Genomic DNA, 23,072 nt, shown 5'->3' with positions numbered 1-23,072 from the left:
CCGCGCGCAGAAAGGGTCTCCACAGCAGTCCCGCCCAGGGAGGGCGGGAACGGGAGGGCTTTAAAGCAGGCAGCGAAGTTTGAATAAATCTCTTTCATCGCAACTCTAACTCACCGACTCCGTGTGGTTATTCTAGCGCTGTGTGTAGCACATCGCTACAGTCTGGAAGATCATCGGGGACACCAGTCACCCCATCCATAAACTGTTTCAGCTGCTTCCGTTTGACAAACGGTACCGCAACATTAAAGCCAGGACCAACAGACTACGGGACAGATTCCTTCTACAAGCTATTGACTTATAAATTCAGATATCAGTACTCTGCAACGGAGTCATAACGCAAAGATTTTTACTCCCTCACGTTATGGGACAGATGTAAGATTTAACTAAATAAATATTACCAGTGACGTCCACATCCCAAAAATACACCTGTAAGCAATGCTCTGGACTAACATCGCCAGCAGACGCACCTCACCTACCGAAAGTTTCATTAACAACCGTTAACTCAGCCAGTACCGCCGTGTACTCCGCAGCCTTCAGTTTACCCGCCATCCTTGTCCCAGCATTCCCTGCGCTGAGCAGTCAATCACACAACGGCCAACAGCTTTGATCAACTCTACCCGCGCCATCTTTGATCAAGGCATCACCATCTGCCACTCCGCCACGTGCCATCTTCGATCAAGGCAAAATGCCGCTTACTGCCATGTCGTGCCGTCATTTCGTCTGGCAGTATTAACAAAACGTTTTATTGGTCCGCTGGCAGCGTCGCGAACGGATTCACTAATTTTGCATCTCCTCCAGCCACGATAAAAACACGGATGTAAACGCCACCCCACCCCCCCCCCGATCATTTCGCTGAGCAGATGCTGTCAGAGCCGCTGGGTCCCCTCAGCCTGCTCCCGTGTGGCTGCGCGTTTGCAGTCGTTACCGGCCCGAGCCCGACTACGTGACCCGACCGGAAGCGGCGGCCAGCCGGCGGCTGAGGGGAAGTGAGCCGGAGCGGAGCAAACCCGGTGAGTCTGGCGGCATCTGGGCGGACAGAGGGGCGGTCGTCGTTGCGGTTGGAGATCCTGCATGGGGACTGCATGTGATGGAAGGGAGCCGCTGTATTGAAGGGGAGGGTTGAGACTGGGGCAGGGGAGGTGACAGTAGAATCGGGTGAGTTGGTGGGGGCGGGGGGGAAGAAGGAGCCTTGAACAAAGTAGCTGGTGAGCGATAAACAGGAGACAAGGGGGTCAGGTGGAGGGGTTGGTGAAGCTGGGGGGAAACCACGGCGGATCAGGAGAGCGAAAAAAAACACAGGGCGCAGGTTACCTGAAATTGGAGTATGAACTGTTCATCCATAGAACACAGCACTTCAAAGTACAGGCCCTTCGGCCCACATGTTGTTCTAGCCTTTTAACCTACTCTCTAACCCTTGCCTCCATAGCTCTTCGTGTTTCTGTCATTCAATGTTCAAAATTAAGTTTGTTGTCAAAATCTCCATATACAACCCTGACATATTTTCTTGAGGGCATGCTCAGTAAATCAAAGAAACAAAATAGAATTCAAGAAAGACCACACCCAACAGGACAAGCAAGCAGCTAATGTGCAAAAGACACCAAATTGTGCAAATGTAAAAGAAAAAAAATAACTTGAGAACATGACATGAACAGTTTGAAAGTGAGTCAAAGAAGGAAATCTGCAGATGCTGGAAGTCCATGCAGGACATACAAAAAAATTGCTGGAGGAAATCAGGTCAGGCAGCATGTATGAAAAAGAGTAAACAGTTGATGTTTTGGGCTGAGATTCTTCATCAGGAAAGTGAGCCCAGAGGTTTTTAGGAATGGTTCAGTGATAGGGTGAGTGAAGTTATCGCAACTGATTCAAGAGCCTGACTGCTGAGGGATAATAACTGTTCCTGAATTTGGTGGGATGGGCTGTGAGACTCCTGTACCTTCTACCTGATGGTAGCAGTGAGAAGAGAATGTGTCCTGTGTTGTGGGGGTCATTGATGATGTGACAGCAATCTGTCTAGATGTGCTCCATGGTGGGAAGGGCTTTACTGATTATGGACTGGGCTGTACCCACTACTTTTTGTTGGATTTTCTATTGAAAGGGGCTTTGGTGTTTCCATACCAGGCCAACAAGTCAATGTACTCTCTACCACACATTTTAAGAAGTTGGTCAAAATTTTGGATGACATGCCGAATCTTTGCAAACCTCTAAAGAAGTAGAGGCGCTATTGTCCTTTTTTCATAACGGTACTTAATGCTGGGCCCAGGACAGATCCTCTGAAATGATAACACCAAGAAATTTAAAGTTGCTGACCCTGTCCACCTCTGATACCTCATTGAGGACTGGCTCATGGATCTCTTGTTTCGTCTTCCTTAAGTCAATAATCAGCTCCTTGATCTTATTGACAGTGGTTGTTATGGCACCACTCAGCCAGATTTTCAGTCTCCCTGTTATATGCAGATTTGACATCATCTTTGATTCAGCCAACTTAAATATGGCATTGGAGCTGTGCTGAGCCTTACGGACATAGATATAGAGTGAGTCGAGCAGGGGCATACAGTTTTGTGGTGTACCTGTGCTGATGGAGATGGTGGAAGAAATGTTGTTGCCAATCCAAACTGACTGGAGTCTGCAAGTGAGGAAATTGAGGATCCAGTTGCACAAGGAGGTTTTAATGCCAAGGTCTTGAATCTTATTGATTAGTTTTGAGGGGATGGTAGTATTCAATGCTGAGCCGTAAACAATAAAGAGCATCCTGATGTATGCATCTTTGCTGTCCAGATGTTCGAGGGTTGCAGGAAGAGCCAATGAAATGACATCTGCAGTGGACCTAAGTTGCTTCTCAGGTAGGAGTTGCTACATTTTATCACCAACCTCTGAAAGAACTTGATCATAGTAGATGTAAGTGCTTCTGGATGATAGTCACTGAGGCAGGTTACCATGTCTTTCTAATCACCAGTATAACTGAAGCCTGCCTGAAGCAGGTGGGTACCTCAGATTGTAGAATTGAGAGGTTAAAGACATCGGTGAACACTCCATCCAGTTGATTAATGCAGGTCTTAGTAGTAGTTGGCCAGGTACTCCATCTGGGCTGGATGTTTTTCATGGGTTCACCCTGCTGAAGGCTGCTTTTATGTTGGCCTCGTTGACTGAAATTACCGGGTCATCAGGGGCTGTGGGAGTTAATGGAAGTTTTTCCATGTTTTGATAGTCAAAGCGAGCATAGAAGGAAACAAACTCATCTGGGAGCAAGCCCTTGCTGTCATCTATGTTAATTTGGTTTCACTTTGTAAGAGATAATAGCATTCAGGCCCTGCCACAGCTGTTGAGCATCCTTCAGTGATTCAAGTTTTGTATGGAATGGACACTTTTCTAATGAGATGGCTTTCCAGAGATTGTACCTGGACCTCCTGTATCTTACTTGGTCAGTGGATTTGAATGCCACTTATCTGGCCTTTAGCAGATTACGGATCGCATAGCTCATCAGAGCTTCTGTTTGGGGAAGACTTTGAATGATTTTGTGGGGACACAGTCATCTACAACTGTTTTTATAAAGTCTGCGACAACTGTGGTGTATTCATTCAGATCCTCTGAGTCCTCGAACACAGTCCAGTCCACCGACTCAAAGCAAAACCATAGCCATTCCTTTGGTCACTGATTTTCAGGTAGAATACTTTCCATCTGCTACCACCCTCTGCCTTCTATGGGCAAGGCAATTCTGTTGTCAATGCAGCCAAGCCAAGTTTCCCTGGATCCCATGCATCCTGACTTTCTGAATGAGCCTACTATGGGGAACCTTATCAAACGCCTTACTAAAATCGAAATACACCACATCTACTCATTATTGTGCTTTGTCACATTCTCAAAGAGTTCAATCAGGTTCATTAGGCGTAACCTCCACCTCTCAATGGCATGGCTGACTATCACTAATCAGACTATGTGTCTGCAAATATTTGTAAATCCGGTCTCTAAGAATCTTCTCCAATAATTTGCTTACCACTGAAGTGAGATTTAGTCTAAGGCTATGTCCACACTACGCCGGATAATTTTGAAAACAAAGCTTTTTCTCTTCATTTTGACCCTCCGTCCACATTGAAACGGGCGTTTTCATCCCCTGAAAACTGAGCTTTTCTAAAACACTCTCCAGAGTGTGTGAATTTGAAAATGATTGTTGTGCGTTGTAGTGTGGACAGGGTAAACGGAGAGATTTAAAAATGCTGTCATGACAACACCACAACAACAATGCTTTTTCTGCTTCTGCTTGGTACTGCGCAAGCACTGCCGGACGGCTGTTATAACGCACAGTCGGTGTGAACGGCGTGAGACTTAAATTGTAAAGTGAGCTTTTTTGACTAGTTAAAAACGCTGTCACGACGTGCCGGAACAGATGACGGCAGTGCGGCATTTCATTGTTTTCTTGAATGCAACCCCCCACACAGCCTAACAATTTCAGAACAGACAGCAAAGAGACTGAAGCCAGAAGAGTTAGAAATGTACTCACCAAATACTTTGACCCATAGCTTACTGAATAAATGAGTATACTCACTTTGCCCTGTTTTCTGTCCTTGCTTGTATGAAGGTGGTTTACCTATTTATGCAAGTACTTCTCTGACAATAGATGTGTAACAGCCTAATGTAATGTTGTATGGAAATACAAGATAACACTGATGCAGACATGTTTTATACATTTAACAAGGTGCTTTATTAATGCAACAGAGTTAGTCAGTTTTTCAATGTTCGTCGTCAGCCGGGTGGTACTGTCCGTGAACTCCCTGACGGTTGCCTCCATATGCTCCAGTATTTGTTGTTTTTTAGTTTTAAGTCCTCCTGCGCGAGAGCCAAGAGCAATTCCTTTAAAGTTTTTCTAGTCTGTAACTGGACAAACGTGCACCAAGTATACTGTTTCCTCTTTGCTTGTTTTCTGTGTGTCCTGTGCATGCCAGTAGGAGGAGATTCACCCAAATATCTGTTCTAATGTGGACAGAGATATTTTGAAAAACTCTTGTTGTGGACCCCTGTTGTTCTCACTCGAAACCAGTATTTTCAAAATTATCCCGTCTAGTGTGGACGTAGCCTAATTTTCAGGGTAATCCCTACCCTCCAGTGATCTGTAAATGGCACAAAGATCATCGCCAAAGGTGTAGAAATCTCTCACCTCGTTTCCCAAAGTAACCAATGGTATAGGGGTATACCCTGTCTGGTGCTGGGGATTTAGCTATCCTAACTTTTTTTTTCCCCAGAAGTACTAGCTCATCCTCTTTCTTAACGTCAGCACTTTCAGGCATATCAGCCTGTTTTACGCTGTCCTCACAGATGTCAAGGTCCCTCTCACTGGTGATTACTGAAACAAAGTATTGATTAAGAACCCTCTTTATCTTCTCCAGCTCCAGGCATAATTTTCCTCTTTTATCTTTGATTGGTCCGATCTTCACCTGTTGTTCACGTGTACAACACCTTGGGGTTTCCTTTATCCTACCCATTAAGGCCTTCTCATGCCCCCATCTAGTTCTTACAATTCCATTCTTAAGCTCCTACCTGGCGACCTTGTAACTCTCTAGAGCTCTGTCTGATTCTTGCTTCTTAAACTTTAAATAAACTTATTTTTTCCTCTTGCAGATCTTCAACATCACTTGTCAACCATGGTTCCTTCACTCTCCCATTCTTTTCCCTATCTCATTGGGACAGACCTATCCAAAATCCTCAGTAAGTGTTCCTTAATCAACCTCCACATTTGTGTTGTGTATTTATGAGTCCATCTGTTCCTAATTTATGCTCCCCAGTTCCTGCCTAATTCCCCCTCTCCCAATTAAATACTTCCCTGTACTGTCTTCTCCTATCCCACTCCAAGGCCAGTTTATACTTGGTTTCAGCTGTAATGGTTCAAGTTCAATGATCATTCAACCATGCATGAATATAGCCAAACAAAATGGCGTTCCTCTGGGGCCAAGGTGCAAATTATATTACCAATAACACACAGCACACTGCAAATAGCAACTAACACAAATAGCACATTTAGTTATGATTTCAGAAAAAGTATATAGCCCAAGTTCCTGAGTAGCCTGACTCTAGATTGTTCTGGCCCAACTTATTCTTCCACAGAGTGAACACTGGGGACAGCACTGAGTGAACAATGGAGAGCAGCACCAATGGGTGGAGCCACCCCCCCTCCCAACCCAACACGATTCCAGCCTGCCCAGCAGAGGCCTGTACTCTCTTTCCTGGGCAGCTGCAGTAAGTTGCTGTGTCCAAGGTGACCCACGGCTGAGGGCTAATCTTCACCACAACCAAGGCAATGTTAGCTCCCTTACCTCCGTATCAAACAGATTTGCGGTATCAGTGTCCAACAGGGTCCTGTGATCAAAGATAATCACTCACTCTGTTTATTGCACAATGGTATGCAACAACACAACACTACTGCTATCGAGCAACTCCCTGATGGGACAGTCCTGCAGTATGATATCTTTTGTATCCAGCAGTGACTTGCGATCGTAAGCAGACAAAAGAGGAACATATGTGCTTTTGATTGTACCCCTGAGTGTGCCGCCATCGTACTGGAAGTATGTGAAGGCAGACACGTTGATATGGAAAGGGAAGTTGAAATGATATGCAACCAGGAGCTCAAGATCGTCACTGTGGAGAGAGCACAAATGTTCAGAATGACGTTCACCTATTCTATACTTGGTTTTGCTGATCTAGAGGAGGTTACATTGAGAGCACCAAATGCAGTACAATGGGTTGGAGTTGGTATATGTGAATCTTTACCTCACCTGGAGGGGCTATTTAGGTGCTGAGGGAGGAAGTATCGGAACAAATGTTTCAACTAATGCTTTTGCAGGGGAGAATGCCAGAGGACTGGGAGGGCTGGCTGGGTTCCCAGGGATGAATCAATCTAGAAGTCAACGGAGGAAGTGGTCACCTTGGAAAGCAGACAGGGGAGGTGAAGATGCGACTGGTGGTAATAGGCTGGATGTGGAGGCAGTCAGGGTGAAAGCTGATGACCAAGGAAACTGTTTGTTCTTTCTGGGAGTGAGGGAGAACAGACGTCCAAGATGTTTTGGAGATGCAAATGAGGGCGCCACTAACCACAGTAGGGGGGAAAACACATTTCATAAATAAGATATTTCAGCTGTCATGGAACAGACAGCTTCGTGCTCACTTAAGATGTGCAGACATCAAGATTCAAGGTACGTTTATTATCAAAGAATATATGAATTATACACCTTGAGATTTGTCTGCTTGCCTGAAGAACCCAATTTAAAAAAAAGGAAGACCAAAACCACTGCGCACAGAAAGAAAAAAACACAATCATACAACCAATAGAAGCAAGGGATGGCATTCCAAACCAGATTGAATCCTTGGATCTGCTTCCTGGAGCAGCCAGAGTAGGCCTAAGCCTCGGTCTTGGTAGCACAGCAGCCGGAGCAGTTCACTGCCGAGAGATGAATGAACATAGCGGGAGAACAAATGAAATCAGACCGACCCTCGCCTCCAATCGTCACACTTTTGCTTTCTGGTGTATCTGGAGCGACGTTTAAATTATCCGGGTAGTGGCTCACTATAGGACCCAAACCCTGGTGTAGTGATAAGCTTGGGCCGCCCAGCCCAAAGTTGTTCTCGATCTCACCAAATCGGCTTGGCGCTTGGAGCAATCCAACCTCTCACCCAGGTTAGGTGCGGGGGCATGGAAACGATTCTGCAATGACTCCTCCCCAAATTGTTCACTCCGACTCAATGCCAACTCCATCTGCGACCCCATCTTGAACATGTTGTGCTTTGACTTTGCAATGCACTTGCATGGCACATCCTTCGAATCAGCTTCGCCTCCGCCTGCTTCTTCATTGTTTGTAGTGATAGTTTACCACAATTTTCTTCAGAAAAGTTAATGTTTTTAGTTGAATTTCTCGTCATTCCAACTACCAGTAAGCCTTTGGTAGCACCACCTTAAACTTGCTGATAGAAATGGATGGCATCTTTTTGAGAGACTGAGTGGGAGGAAATGTGGGGAAGGTAGCTATGGGATTCAGTGAGCTTGTATTAAATATCAGTGGTTAGTTTGCTAAAATTGAGACCTGTAGAAAAGCAGAGATGTTAGAAAAAGGCTGAATTTGAAGGTTGGGTGGGACTGAGTAGTGAGGGTGATAAAATTGATGTTCTGTAGGAGTGCGTGTGATGGGACAAATACAGTCATTGATTCAGGAGGCAGAGTTGGGGACTGATATCAGTGTAAGTTTAGAAGTAAAACTTGAGACAGTAAAAATTCAGGCGTAGCTTAGGCCCAAACAAGTGCCCATGGCTGTAAATTTGAGTTGTAGAAAATCAAGGGGTTCAGGAGTTGCTCAGGATATCAAGTTATGGCAGGCAAATGATTGTTAGTGGAGTGGAGCCTGTTGGATTTTTGACCAGTCTATTCTCCCCTACATCTAAACATAGAAACATAGAAAATAGGTGCAGGAGTAGGCCATTTGGCCCTTCGAGCCTGCACCGTCATTCAGTACGATCATTGCTGATCATCCAACTCAGAACCCTGTACCTGCCTTCTCTCCATACCCCCGATCCCTTTAGCCACAAGGGCCATATCTAACTCCCTCTTAAATATAGCCAATGAACTGGCCTCAACTGTTTCCCGTGGCAGAGAATTCCACAGATTCACCACTCTCTGTGTGAAGAAGTTTTTCCTCATCTCGGTCCTAAAAGGCTTCCCCTTTATCCTCAAACTGTGACCCCTCGTTCTCGACTTACCCAACATCGGGAACAATCTTCCTGCATCTAGCTTGTCCAAGCCCTTTAGAATTTTGTACGTTTCAATCAGATCCCCCCTCAATCTTCTAAATTCCAGAGAGTATAAGCCTAGTCGATCCAGTCTTTCATCATATGAAAGTCCTGCCATCCCAGGAATCAATCTGGTGAACCTTTGTACTCCCTCTATGGCAAGAATGTCTTTCCACAGATTAGGGGACCAAAACTGCGCACAGTACTCCAGGTGTGGTCTCACCAAGGCCTTGTACAACTGCAGTAGTACCTCTCTGCTCCTGTACTCGAATCCTTTTGCTATGAATGCCAGCATACCATTCGCCTTTTTCACCGCCTGCTGTACCTGCATGCCCACTTTCAATGACTGGTGTACAATGACACCCAGGTCTCGTTGCACCTCCCCTTTTCCTAATCGGCCACCATTCAGATAATAATCTGTTTTCCTGTTCTTGCCACCAAAGTGGATAACCTCACATTTATCCACATTAAATTGCATCTGCCATGAACTTGCCTACTCACCTAACCTATCCAAGTCACCCTGCATCCTCTTAGCATCCTCCTCACAGCTAACACTGCCACCCAGCTTCGTGTCATCCGCAAACTTGGAGATGCTGCATTTAATTCCCTCGTCTAAGTCGTTAATATATATTGTAAACAGCTGGGGTCCCAGCACTGAGCCCTGCGATACCCCACTAGTCACCGCCTGCCATTCTGAAAAGGTCCCATTTATTCCCACTCTTTGTTTCCTGTCTGCCAACCAATTCTCTATCCACATCAATACCTTACCCCCAATACTGTGTGCTTTAAGTTTGCACACTAATCTCCTGTGTGGGACCTTGTCAAAAGCCTTTTGAAAATCCAAATATACTACATCCACTGGTTCTCCCCTATCCACTCTGCTAGTTACATCCTCAAAAAATTCTATGAGATTCGTCAAGACATGATTTCCCTTTCACAAGTCCATGCTGACTTTGTCCGATAATTTCACCGCTTTCCAAATGTGCTGTTATCACATCTTTGATAACTGACTGTAGCATTTTCCCCACCACCGATGTCAGGCTAACCGGTCTATAATTCCCCGGTTTCTCTCTCCCTCCTTTTTTAAAAGCAGGGTTACATTAGCCACCCTCCAATCCTCAGGAACTAATCCAGAATCTAAAGAGTTTTGAAAAATTATCACTAATGCATCCACAATTTCTTGGGCTACTTCCTTAAGCACTCTGGGATGCAGGCCATGTGGCCCTGGGGATTTATCTGCCTTTAATCCCTTCAATTTACCTAAGACCATTTCTCTACTAACATGTATTTCCCTCAGTTCCTCCATCTCACTGGACCCTCGGTCCTCTACTATTTCCGGAAGATTATTTATGTCCTCCTTAGTGAAGACAGAACCAAAGTAGTTATTCAGTTGGTCTGCCATGTCCTTGTTCCCCCATGATCAATTCACCTGTTTCTGACTGTAAGGGACCTACATTTGTCTTAACCAATCTTTTTCGTTTCACATATCTATAAAAGCTTTTACAGTCAGTTTTTATGTTCCCTGCCAGCTTTCTCTCATAATCTTTTTTCCCTTTCCTAATTAAGCCCTCTGTCCTCCTGTTCTGGACTCTGAATTTCTCCTAGTCCTCAGGTGAGCCACTTTTTCTGGCTAATTTGTATGTTTCTTCTTTAGAATTGATACTATCCTTCATTTCCCTTGTCAGCCACGGGTGCACTACCTCCCCTGGTTTATTCTTTTGCCAAACTGGGATGAACAGTTGTTGTCGTTCATCCATGCGATCTTTAAATGCTTGCCATTGCATATCCACCGTCAACCCTTTAAGTAGCATTTGCTAGTCTATCTCAGCTAATTCACGTCTCATACCTTCAAAGTTATCCTTCTTTAAGTTCAGAACCTTTGTTACTGAATTAAGTATATCACTCTCCATCTTAATGAAGAATTCCACCATATTATAGTCACTCTTACCCAAGGGGCCTCACACGACGAGATTGCTAACTAACCCTTCCTCATTGCTCAATACCCAGTCTAGAATGGCCTGCTCTCTAGTTGGTTCCTCGACATGTTGGTTCAGAAAACTATCCTGCATACATTCCAAGAAATCCTCTTTCTCAGCACCCTTACCAATTTGGTTCACCCAATCTATATGTAGATTGAAGTCACCCATTATAACTGCTGTTCCTTTATTGCATGCATTTCTAATTTCCTGTTTAATGCCATCCCCAACCTCACTACTACTGTTAGGTGGCCTGTACACAACTCCCACCAGCGTTTTCTGCCCCTTAGTGGTATGCAGCTCTACCCATATCGATTCCACATCCTCCTGGCTAATGTCCTTCCTTTCCATTGCGTTAATCTCCTCTCTAACCAGCAATGCCACCCCACCTCCTTTTCTTTCATGTCTATCCCTCCTGAATATTGAATATCCCTGAATGTTGAGCTCTCATCCTTGGTCACCCTGGAGCCATGTCTCTGTGATCCCAACTATATCATATTCATTAATAACTATCTGCACATTCAATTCATCCACCTTGTTACGAATGCTCCTTGCATTGACACACAGAGCTTTCAGGCTTGCTTTTACAACACTCTTACCCCTTATATAATTACGTTGAAAAGCGACCCTTTTTGATTTTTGCCCTGGATTTGCCGGCCTGCCACTTTTACTTTTCACCTTACTACTTTTTGCTTCTACCCTTATTTTACACCCCTCTGTCTCTCTGCACTTCTTCCCATCCCCCTGTCACATTAGTTTAAATCCTCCTGAACAACAGTAGCAAACACTCCCCCTAGGACATTGGTTCCAGTCCAGCCCAGGTGCAGACCGTCCTGTTTGTACCGGTCCCACCTCCTCCAGAACTGGTTCCAATGCCCCAGAAATTTGAATCCCTCCCCATTGCACCATTTTTCAAGCCACATATTCATCTGAAATATCCTCCTATTTCTACTCTGAGTAGCACGTGGCACTGGTAGTAATCCAGAGATTATAACCTTTGTGGTCCTACTTTTTAGTTTATCTCCTAACTCCCTAAATTCACCTTGTAGGACCTCATCCCGTTTTTTTTTTTTTTTTTACCTATATCGTTGGTACCTATGTGCACCACGACCACTGGCTGTTTACCCCCCCACTCCAGAATATCCTGCAACCGCTCAGAGACATCCTTGACCCTTGCACCAGGGAGGCATCATACCCTCCTGGAGTCTCATTTGCGGCCTATCTATTCCCCTTACAATCGAATCCCCTATCACTATAGTGCTCCCACTCCTTTTCCTTCCCTCCTGTGCTGTAGAGCCACCCCTGGTGCCATGAACTCAGCTGCTGCTGCCTTCCCCTGATGAGACATCTCTCCCAACAGTATCCAAAACAGTATATCTGTTTAGGAGGGAATTGTAAACACAAAATAATCTGCAGATGCTGGGGTCAAAGCAACACTCATAACATGCTGGAGGAACTCAGCAGGTCAGGCAGCATCCGTGGAAAAGATTGGACCACGTTTCGGGCCGGAACCCTTTGTCAGGACTGCAGGGGGAAGGGGCAGAGGCCCTATAAAAAAGGTGGGGGGAGGGTGGGAAGGAGAAGGCTGGTAGGTTCCAGGTGAAAAACCAGTAAGGGGAAAGATAAAGGGGTGAGGGAAGGGAGGCAGGGAGGTGATAGGCAGGAAAGGTGAAGAAAGAATAGGGAAAAACACAATGGGTAGTAGAAGGAGGCAGAACCAAGAGGGAGGTGGTAGGCAGCTGGGGGAGGGGGCAGAGTGATATAGGGATAGGGGAAGGGAGGGGGTGGGAATTACCAAAAGTTGGAGGATTCTTTGTTCATACCAAGGAGCTGGAGACTACCTAGACAGTATATGAGGTGTTGCTCCTCCAACCTGAGTTTAGCCTCATCATGGCAGTAGAGGAGGCCATGTATGGACATATCTGAATGGGAGTGGGAAGCAGAGTTGAAGTGGGTGGCTACTGGGAGATCCTGTCTGTTTTGGCGGATGGAGCGGAGGTGCTCGACGAAGCGGTCCCCCAATCTGTGTCGGGTTTCACCGATGTAGAGGAGGCTGCACCAGGAGCACCGGATGCAATAGATGACCCCAACAAACTCACAAGTTAGTCTGCATTTTTGGGAAAATGTAGCTTCCCCTTTATTGTGGTCATTGGAGCCCTCTCACATTTCTTCTACGGTCTTCCTCTCCTCTTCCAAGACAAATCTGAGATGGAGTTTCCATTGCACCTCAGCTTTCACCTTACCAGTCTCCACATCCAGGTATTGGCCATCTCCATGCAATCCTGATACAGGGTCTCTTCTTGAAACCCTTTTACCTCCACAGATGCTGCTGCTGCTTGACCTGCTGAGTTCCTTCTACCGATTTTTTTTTTTTTTTTTTTTTTTTTTTTGGCTTCAGATTACAGCATCTGCAATCTCTTGTATCTCTAGGTTAAGTATTACAGGTATCAACTGGCCAGTCTGTTGAAGGTACTTGTTGCATTTGTTAAATTTGTCAACTTAGCAGCAGCAGTTCAATGCAATATATAACATAGAAGAAAAAGAGTAAAAATAAATAAGTAAGTCAATTACAGTATGTGTATATTGAATAGATTAAAAATTGTGCAAAAACAGAAATAATATAGTGGCATGCAAAAGTTTGGGCACCCCTGGTCAAAATTTCTGTTACTGTGAATAGCTAAGTGAGTAAAAGATGAGCTGATTTCCAAAAGGCATAGAGTTAAAGATGACACGTTTCTTTAATGTTTTAAGCAAGATTACTTTTTTGTTTCCATCTTTTACAGCTTCAAAATAACAAAAAAGGAAAAGGGCTTGAAGCAAAAGTTTGGGCACCCTGCATAGTCAGTACTTCGTAACACCCCCTTTGGCAAGTATCACAGCTTGTAAACGCTCTTTGTAGCCAGCTAAGAGCCTTTCAACTCTTTTCATCCTGTTGTTGCTCATTGCGACCAAAAAGTTCTATTTTAACCTCATCAGTCCACAGGACTTGTTTCCAAAATGCATCAGGCTTGTTTAGAAGTTCCTTTGCAAACTTCTGACGCTGAATTTTGGCCGCAATGAGCAAAGGTATGTTTGGAGAAAAAAGGGTGCAGTATTTCATGAAAAGAATGCTTCTCCAACTGTTAAGCACGGGGGTGAATCGATCATGCTTTGGGCTTGTGTAGCAGCCAGTGGAACGGGAACATTTCACTGGTAGAGGGAAGAATGAATTCAATGCCAGCAAATTCTGGAAGCAAACATCACACTGTCTGTTTAAAAAAAAAGCTGAAGATGAAAAGAGGATGGCTTCTACAACAGGATAATGATCCTAAACACACCTCAAAATCTACAATGGACTACCTCAAGAGGCGCAAGCTGAAGGTTTTGCCATGGCCCTCATAGTCCCCTGACCTAAACATCATCGAAAATCTGTGGATAGACCTCAAAAGAGCAGTGCATGCAAGATGGCCCAAGAACTTCACAGAACTAGAAACCTTTTGCAAGAAAGAATGGGTGAACATCCCCCAAACAAAACATTAAAGAAATGTGACATCTTTAACTTTATGCCTTTTGGAATTCAGGTTGCCTTTTACTCGCTTAGCTTTTCACAGTAACAGAAATTTTGACCAGGGGTGCCCAAACTTTTGCATACCACTATATATATTAAAAAAGTGAGGTAGTGTTTATGGACCATTTAGGAATTAAATGGCAGAGGGGAAGAAGTGTTCCTGAAATGCTGCGTGTGTGCCTTCAGATTTCTGTACCTCCTATCAGATGGTAACAACGAGGAAAGGGCATGTCCTGGGTGCTGGGGGTCCTTAATAATGAATGCAGCCTTTCTGAGACACCGCTCCTTGAAGATGTCCTAAGAAAGACGTAATTTATACATGTTGTGGTTTTTATTCTCAAATGTTTGACAGCAATGTCCTGATCTTATTTTAGTTTTCCTGGAGACCTCAGATGAACTTTGAAGGCTATATCTCAAAATAAAGTATGGATATGGAATAAAATGTGCATAAATACCAGCATATAGTACAATGTAAGCAACATTATAAAAATTGGTTTGAAGTGAATACAGTGCAGTGACTGGGGTAACAGAGAGGATGTGAGGGCTAACAAGAGTGGTTGATCAAATTAACTGCCTGGGGAAAGAAACTTGTAAGATGTTTTAAAGTTCTTTGTCCTGGGCACATTGAGGTCTTGCAGTGATGGTAGACTGCAGCCAGCTAACCTGACAGTTTCTAGCAGTTTTCGTATATTGTACGAAGGTGCTGCACCAAACCAAACAGTAATGGTTGATGCAACACACAGCAAAGTTGCTGGTGAACGCAGCGGGCCAGGCTGCATCTCTAGGAAGAGGTACAGTCGACATTTCGGGCCGAGACCCTTCGTCAGGACTAACTGAAAGAAGAGATAGTAAGAGATTTGAAAGTGGGAGGGGGAGGGGGAGATCCAAAATGATAGGAGAAGACAGGAGGGGGAGGGATGGAGCCAAGAGCTGGACAGCTGATTGGCAAAAGGGATATGAGAGGATCAAGGGACAGGAGGCCCGGGGAGAAAGAAAAGGAGGAGGGGGGAAAACCCCAGAGGATGGGCAAGGGGTATAGTGAGAGAGACAGAGGGAGGAAAAGGAGAGAGAGAAAAACAATGTGTGTATATAAATAATTAATGGATGGGGACGAGGGGGAGGTGGGGCATTAGTGGAAGTTTGAGAAGTCAATGTTCATGCCATCAGGTTGGAGGCTACCCAGATGAATATAAGGTGTTGTTGCTCCAACCTGAGTGTGGCTTCATCTTTACAGTAGAGGAGGCCATGGATAGACATATCAGAATGGGAATGGGATGCGGAATTAAAACGTGTGGCCACTGGGAGATCCTGCTTTCTCTGGCGGACAGAGCGTAGGTATTCAGTGAAATGATCTCTCAGTCTGCGTCGGGTCTTGCCAATATACAGAAGGCCACATCGGGAGCACCGGACGCAGTATATCACCCTAGCCAACTCACAGGTGAAGTGTCGCCTCACCTGGAAGGACTCTCTGGGGCCCTGAATGGTGGTAAGGGAGGAAGTGTAAGGGCATGTGGAGCACTTGTTCCGCTTACACGGATAAGCGCCAGGAGGGAGATCTGTAGGGAGGGATGGGGCGGAACGAATGGACAAGGGAGTTGCGTAGGGAGCGATCCCTGGGGAAAGCAGAGGGGGGGGAGGGAAAGCTGTGCTTGGTGGTGGGATCCCGTTGGAGGTGGCGGAAGTTACAGAGAATAATATGTTGGACCCGGAGGCTAGTGGGGTGGTAGGTGAGGACAAGGGGAACCCTATTCCTAGTGGGGTGGCGGGAGGTTGGAGTGAGAGCAGATGTGCGTGAAATGGGGGAGATGCGTTTGAGAGCAGAGTTGATGGTGGAGGAAGGGAAGCCCCTTTCTTTAAAAAAGGACATCTCCCTGGTCCTGGAATGAAAAGCCTCATCCTGAAAGCAGATGCGGTGGAGACGGAGGAATTGCAAGGGGATGGCATTTTTGCAAGAGAGGGTGAGGAGAAGAATAGTCCAGATAGCTGTGAGTCAGTAGGCTTATAGTAGACATCAGTAGATAAGCTGTCTCCAGAGATAGAGACAGAAGTACCTAGAAAGGGGAGGGAGGTGTCAGAAATCTCTTCTCCTATCATTTTGGATCTCCCCATCCTCCTCTCGCTTTCAAATCTCTTACTAGCTCTTCTTTCAGTTAGTCCTGACGAAGGATCTGGGCCCGAAACGTCGACTGTACCTCTTCCTAGAGATGCTGCCTGGCTTGCTGCATTCACCAGCAACTTTGTTGTGTGTTACTTAAATTTAAAGCATTTGCAGATTTCCTTGAGTAATGATTGATGTGTGGATGCTCTCTGGCAGTGTAGAATGTTGTTTTTTGTATATGACATCATTATATCTCAACTTCTGCACCAGTCTTTTTTATATCCTAATATTTATTTTGTTTAGTATGTTAAAAAAATGTTCTTCAAATAAGTATTTTACTTTCTTCCTTGGTTCTGGTTTGTTTTTAGTAAGAACAATCCAATCTGGTTTCTGTTAAATTACAAACCAAGTCTTTGTTGCTTAACGTTAGAAATCCCCAATAGCTAAACTGACTGCAGGAAGGGTGAACACGATTTTTTTTCCTGTTTGATAACCAAACCCTTTCCCTTGCTTCTCTACAATAAATCCAAAAGCCCATTTCTAGATAAGTTATTTGTCGATATCTGATATTGTGATTTTTTTTCCTTTAGAGGAGTGATATTTACATTTATTTTAAACAGCTCAGTATTGGACATTTAATCTCAATGGAGACATCAGAAAAGATTACAGCACCTGAAACAGTTCTGATAACTGGTGGAGGAGGTTATTTAGGCTGCAGGTAAGACCCTTCATGATATATTAGAGTTAAACTATAATTACATATTGTAGTTTCAGTTGGAAACTGACAAATAATAATTACATTTTAAAAGGATGTTTCTGTGCCGGGAATTTGCCTTTACATTGTGCAAAGTAAAAAAACCCCATTCACAGTTGTGGTTATGTGCTATTTTGTTTCCGAGCGTTCTGCTATTTCAAAATTTCTTGGCAGGAAACAAAATTAGATAATTTAAAGTACGTTTAGTCTATTAACAGTAGTGGAATAACAAGACAACATTTAATGGATTCCATTTTCCTGTTTGGTTGTTCTCAAATTTTTCATCAGATGAATTGATTCCTGTTTGATTATCAGTTCGCTATCAGTTCACAGTTGAAGGATAGGAAAAACTATCACGTAACATTAGCAAAGACATAAAATTCAAAGCACATTAGGATTGTTAAAAATTCTAGTAACCTTTATCTGCAATTAGATATTCTAAAGGTTCTAGTGGATGCAAAATCTGCCTGCTGGAGTAACTGATGAATATTGAGATATTCAATACCTAAACTAAAGGCATCCATTAGTCTTGCAAGACCATGGATCTGCACCTGGAAAGTCTTCACCTGGGCAAGGTTGTATGGAAGACCAGCAGTTGCCCATGCTGCAAGTCCCCCCTCTCCACGACACCAATGTTGTCCAAGGGAAGGGCATTAGGACCCATACAGCTTGGCACCGGTGTCATCGCAGAGCAATGTGTGATTAAGTGCCTTGCTCAAGGACACAACACGTTCCCTCGGCTGGGGCTTGAACTCACGACCTTCAGGTCGCTAGTCCAATGCCTTAACCACTTGGCCACGTGCCCACATTCAATACCTACACTCTGCTTTACATGGTTAACTGAATGATATAGAAGTCACCAATGCGATGAGGTAGCAATAAAAAATCATAAATATGGAGTAAAAAGGCCCATCAAAACTTGTACTTTTCTTTCATAGAAACATAGAAAATAGGTGCAGGAGTAGGACATTCGGCCCTTTGAGCCTGCACTGCCATTCAGTATGATCATGGCTGATCATCCAACTCAGAACCCTGTACCAGCCTTCCCTCCATACTCCCGATCCCTTTAGCCACAAGGGCCATATCTAACTCCCTCTTAAATATAGCCAATGAACTGGCCTCAACTGTTTCCTGTGGCAGAGAATGCCACAGATTCACCACTCGCTGTGTGAAGAAGTTTTTCCTCATCTCGGTCCTAAAAGGCTTCCCCTTTATCCTCAAACTGTGACCCCTCATTCTGGACTTCCCCAACATCGGGAACAACCTTCCTGCATCTAGCCTGTCCAATCCCTTTAGGATTTTATACGTTTCAATAAGATCCCCCCTCAATCTTCTAAATTCCAATGAGTATAAGCCTAGTTCATCAGTCTTTCATCATATGAACATCCTGCCATCCCAGGAATCAATCTGGTGAACCTTCTTTGTACTCCCTCTATGACAAGGATGTCTTTCCTCAGATTAGGGGACCGAAACTGCACACAATACTCCAGGTGTGGTCTCACCAAGGCCTTGTACAACTGCAGTAGTACCTCCCTGCTCCTGTACGCGAATCCTCTTGCATTCACACCTTCCCCACATTATTTTCCTTTGCAACCTTTTAGAGAAGTGATAACCCCACTCTTTAGCATTGCTTAACTCCAATCCCTAGACTGTATTTTCCCAGCATTTCCTACAACTCATATACTCTCAGAAAAGCTTTGTGCAGAATTTTGTTGGAAAACATTCTTTTCTATTCCAGTAGATTTTACAAAAGCTTGGTCAAGATCTGGAATTCTTAGCGCCTGTGATTTTTTTGGATGCACTTTTCCTTAATAACCAGCATGTAGAGACTTCTTTCACTGTCTCAACGCTATTCCACTCAGAATGTACATCTGCTATGTGCCCTATTTATTTTGTAATAATAGAGCACATAGTTATGCGGGTGGAATGCAGTTGCACAGTAGTGGTAGAGACAGAGTGATCTAAAGGATTCTGAGTGAAAGGGCGATGTGGGAGGAAAGCATTAGATTGATCTTTGAGCAGATTAAAAGGTTTGCATGACATCATGGGTTTAAGGGCCAGTACTGTTCTATGTTCTATAGACTAGTTTTAGCAAATACCTTTAAGCTGTCTTTTTTCTGTGTTTTAGATTGGGGTGCACCCTGCAGAAGATGGGCCGAAAGGTGATTCTGTTTGATATTCACAGTCCTTTAGAGGAAGTGCCAGATGCAGTGAGCTTCATAAAGGGAGACATCTGCAACTATCTGGAGGTGGAGGCTGCACTCAGGAATGTAGATTGTATTTTCCATTTAGCTTCATATGGTATGTCTGGAAGGGAGCAGTTAAATATAAAGCTGATAGAAAATGTCAATCTTAAAGGAACAGAGAACGTAATCAAGGCATGCCTGACTAATGGCATATCAAGGCTTCTTTATACAAGTACATACAATGTTGTGTTTGGAGGCCAAGTAATTGAAAATGGAGATGAATCACTCCCTTATCTTCCACTGCATCTTCACCCAGATCACTATTCAAGGACCAAATCTTTAGCAGAGATGAAGGTGCTACATGCAAATAGCACAAAGCTAAGGAAAGGCACTGGCGTGTTACGAACTTGTGCTCTCCGGCCGGCAGGCATCTATGGACCTGGTGAGCAAAGACATCTTCCAAGGATGGTTAATTATATAGAGAATGGACTCTTCAAGTTTGTATATGGGGCAGCAGATTCTCTGGTAGAGTTTGTCCATGTTGACAACCTCGTTTCTGCAGAAATACTGGCATCAGAAGCTCTAAAAGGAGGAAAAAATTATGTAGCGGCTGGCCAAGCTTACTTTATCTCTGATGGCAAACCAGTGAACAGCTTTGAATTTTTCAGACCTTTGGTGGAAGGCCTTGGCTACAAATACCCCACAGTTCGGCTGCCACTCTGGCTGATTTACTACTTTGCTTTCCTAACTGAAATCATTCATTTTTCTATTAGTCACATGTATAATTTTCAACCATTTCTAACTCGCACAGAAGTCTATAAAACAGGAGTCACTCATTATTTCAGTATACAGAAGGCTCGAAAAGATCTAGGGTACCATCCAAGGGAACACAGCTTTCTGGAAATAGTGGAATGGTTCAAAGCACGTGGTCATGGGCGGAAATCATCGCAGTTTAACATTAGGCGCCTTATGTCGGATGTCATATTTTTACTGTTGCTGTTGCTTGTTATCATGTCTTGGCTTCCTGTTGTTTCAGCATAATATTTTGTGCAATTAGTATTTGCTGAATGTTCCTTACAGCTCAGAGTTTACTGGTAAAGTTTGAAATTTGACATGGGTTTGAAAATAGAGGAAACAACATGACTTCATTGTATTTTCATGATACAATGAGCTTCAATTATCTGACAGACTGAGCTCATGAGAGTTACCTTGTTTAAATTTTCCCGTCAAGATAAGTTAGTGGGAAGAAAAGTTGCGGTCAGAAGGGGAATAAGAACTTAGATGCTATGAAATAAACAGGCAATGGTGTTCCTAGTGCCTGCTGCCTTTGCCCTCCTTGTTGGAAGGGTTGGAGATGTTGTTAAACTAGCTGAGGTCAGTAACTCAATAACCATAAGCATAGATGGTACATACTGCATCCTCAGTGAGCCAATGGCAAAGGGAATGAATGTTAATTGAGGTTGAAGGGAGACCAGTTGAGAGCTATTTTGCTCAATCGTACCAAACTCCATAAGCATTGCTGGAGCTGCATTCATCCAGACAAGCATTCCTGACTTGTAATCTGATTGGTTTGAAGCTATTATTGCTTTACAGTTTGTCTATCATAATTATAAGGAATATATTTATATGTTGAAATAGAAAAATGTAGAAACATTCTAATAAACTCAAGGAATTTAATGAAATCTCTCTCTAATGGAATTAATGGATAACAAAAAGTGGAATATTAATTTAAAAAGATATTTTATATTATTTATTTTTTAAATAGCATTTAAAATAAGTAACTTCTCTCATTTTTGTATTCCAAATGGCATGAAGGCCACTTGGCCTATTAAACCTATGGCAGCTCTCCAGAAATTCCCATTTGTCTCATTTCCTCACTTAGTTCCCTGAAACCTATTCTCTTTTATATGCCTATTAACTTTACCTTGAATCTACTGCTACCCACCTCCAGTACAAATGATCTTTCTGCAAGCAATTAACCTACTGACCAGCACATCCTTGAGATGTAGGAGGAAATGAGCACCTGTCAAATGCTCGAGTCACAGGAGGAGCAAATGAACTGTGTACTGGGAGTCAGGATTGAAGCTGGGTCGCTGGAGCCATACAACAGTAGCACCACTATTATGCCATTGTACCACCAAAAAAAAACTCAATGTCTAATCTGAGTGAACTCAGTCACTAGCCTTCCAGTTATTAGCTGAATGCAATAACCAGTTGCAGTGTTGAGCCTGACATAAGCCATCTTCTTCACAATACTTTGCATAAACTTAAATCACTTTGATGAATAATATATATGAATTTTAAAATAGTTGAGAGCATTTTTTACAGTTAAGCAGAAGTGAGAGACCTTGATGATATGAAAACATATGCAGCAAAGATTATATTATTAGCTGAAGGGAATTTGGCAGATCTTTTGGATTTTATCATGTAACTCAAGGAAAGGCAAATCTGGGTTTTTTAACAATTTTTATTTTAGATTTCTGGTAATTTCTAGCAATTATTTTTGTATGCAATATTTGCACTAATAGTAAAGGAGGTAAACAAGCAAGATAATTTGATGGACTAATGTTTAGTAATAATTTCTGTGTAGGTACAATGCTGCATTTTAAAATAAAAATGATTGTCAGGCAAACCTATAGCAAAAAGTTATATTGTTAATATGTAGCATTTTTAAAGGTATTTATGTAAAATGTTGCATTTATTAATAATAAATTTATCTTGCAAATTTCTGTTTAATAGATTAGATGACTATTTTGTGTATTGTGTTTTTAATATGAAAAATAGTGAGATTCAATATGGAAACAGGTCTCCATTAATCATCAAGTACCTTAACTAGTTGAAAATGTATGCACCTCATATTTCATTGGATCTGCTTCATAAATAACTGCTTTGGCCACACTCTTTCAGAAAGAAATGTAACATTTATTGTGGTTGGCAAAACTTTGTTGTCATTAATATTCTTGATACCCACCAAGATTTATCTTTACATAGCACTTTTATATATTTAAGCCACTGCACAGAAACAAGGAAAGAAGAGAATCCCTAATCATAGGGGGAGATGTCAGGAGGGATTGGTAAGAGGTGCATTTGCCATTTGACACACTGTTTTACAACCAAAAATGTTACACAGGAGTGGGCAATACACAATAATGTATGCCACTTTATTTATTTAATTATTTATCTCTCCCTCTCACAATAACTCCTTGGCTGTTCTCCATCTTCCTCTTGTGTTGTCCTCCCCCTTTCTTTCTTCCAGGCCTTCTGTCCCATGATACTCCTCCCTTCTCCAGCCTTGTATCCCTTTTGCCAATCAACTTCCCAGCTCCTGGCTTCATCCTTCACCCTCCTGTCTTCTATCATTTCAGATCCCCCCTCCCAAATCTCTTACTATGTCTTTTTTCTATTAGTCCTGATGAGGGGTCTCGACCTGAAACATCGACTGTATTTCTTCCTATAGATGCTGCCTGGCCTGCTGCGTTCCACCAGCGTTTTGTGTGTGTTGAATGTATACCACTTGATTGCTTGATATTGTGGTGGCCCTTGTGTGATATCATCGGTCCAACTGACTGAAAAATATGGTACATTCACATAAGGCAATTTTGGGATACAAGCTAATAGCTTATATCATGGTAAAGCTTGTCTTAAGCTTCATAGTAAATAAGACATGTTTACAATTGAATGTTCATGGTGCAATTTCATACATGTAATTATATAATCTTACACAATGCTCAGATACTATGGCAGTTAA

The 23,072-nt window shown here is 43.3% G+C and overlaps 1 protein-coding gene across 10 annotated transcripts; it reads left to right on the top strand.

The window, feature by feature from the left end:
- Positions 1–421: 421 nt before the first annotated feature.
- sdr42e1 (short chain dehydrogenase/reductase family 42E, member 1) lies at positions 422–21,968 on the top strand. 10 transcript variants are annotated; one of them, XM_072279858.1, is made up of 7 exons: positions 422–1,010; positions 2,776–2,840; positions 5,611–5,697; positions 13,523–13,605; positions 14,661–14,757; positions 17,005–17,102; positions 19,267–21,968. In XM_072279858.1, the coding sequence occupies exons 6-7, from the start codon at positions 17,029–17,031 to the stop codon at positions 20,363–20,365; spliced, it is 1,173 nt and encodes a 390-aa protein (XP_072135959.1). In that variant the 5' UTR covers positions 422–1,010; positions 2,776–2,840; positions 5,611–5,697; positions 13,523–13,605; positions 14,661–14,757; positions 17,005–17,028; the 3' UTR covers positions 20,366–21,968. The 10 variants fall into 10 exon arrangements, with proteins under 10 accessions (XP_072135959.1, XP_072135965.1, XP_072135958.1 ...); XM_072279857.1 differs by lacking the exon at positions 14,661–14,757 and having other exon boundaries at positions 423–1,010; XM_072279862.1 differs by lacking the exons at positions 2,776–2,840; positions 14,661–14,757 and having other exon boundaries at positions 423–1,010.
- Positions 21,969–23,072: the final 1,104 nt, after the last annotated feature.

Source organism: Mobula birostris, chromosome 15 (assembly GCF_030028105.1).
Source record: "Mobula birostris isolate sMobBir1 chromosome 15, sMobBir1.hap1, whole genome shotgun sequence".
Classification (NCBI taxonomy): Eukaryota; Metazoa; Chordata; class Chondrichthyes; order Myliobatiformes; family Myliobatidae; genus Mobula; species Mobula birostris.
Note: the sequence above shows the minus strand (reverse complement) of the source record. Positions and strands in the feature narration are given on the sequence as shown.

Excerpts from the sequence above, each read along its gene's own strand:
- sdr42e1 (XM_072279855.1), top strand. The coding sequence starts at position 14,183 with ATGGCCCAAGAACTTCACAGAACTAGAAACCTTTTGCAAGAAAGAATG. Across the intron at positions 14,300-17,004 it reads TTATGCCTTTTGGAATTCAG|CTCAGTATTGGACATTTAAT; the intron begins GTTGCCTTTTAC and ends TATTTTAAACAG. Across the intron at positions 17,103-19,266 it reads GGAGGTTATTTAGGCTGCAG|ATTGGGGTGCACCCTGCAGA; the intron begins GTAAGACCCTTC and ends TCTGTGTTTTAG.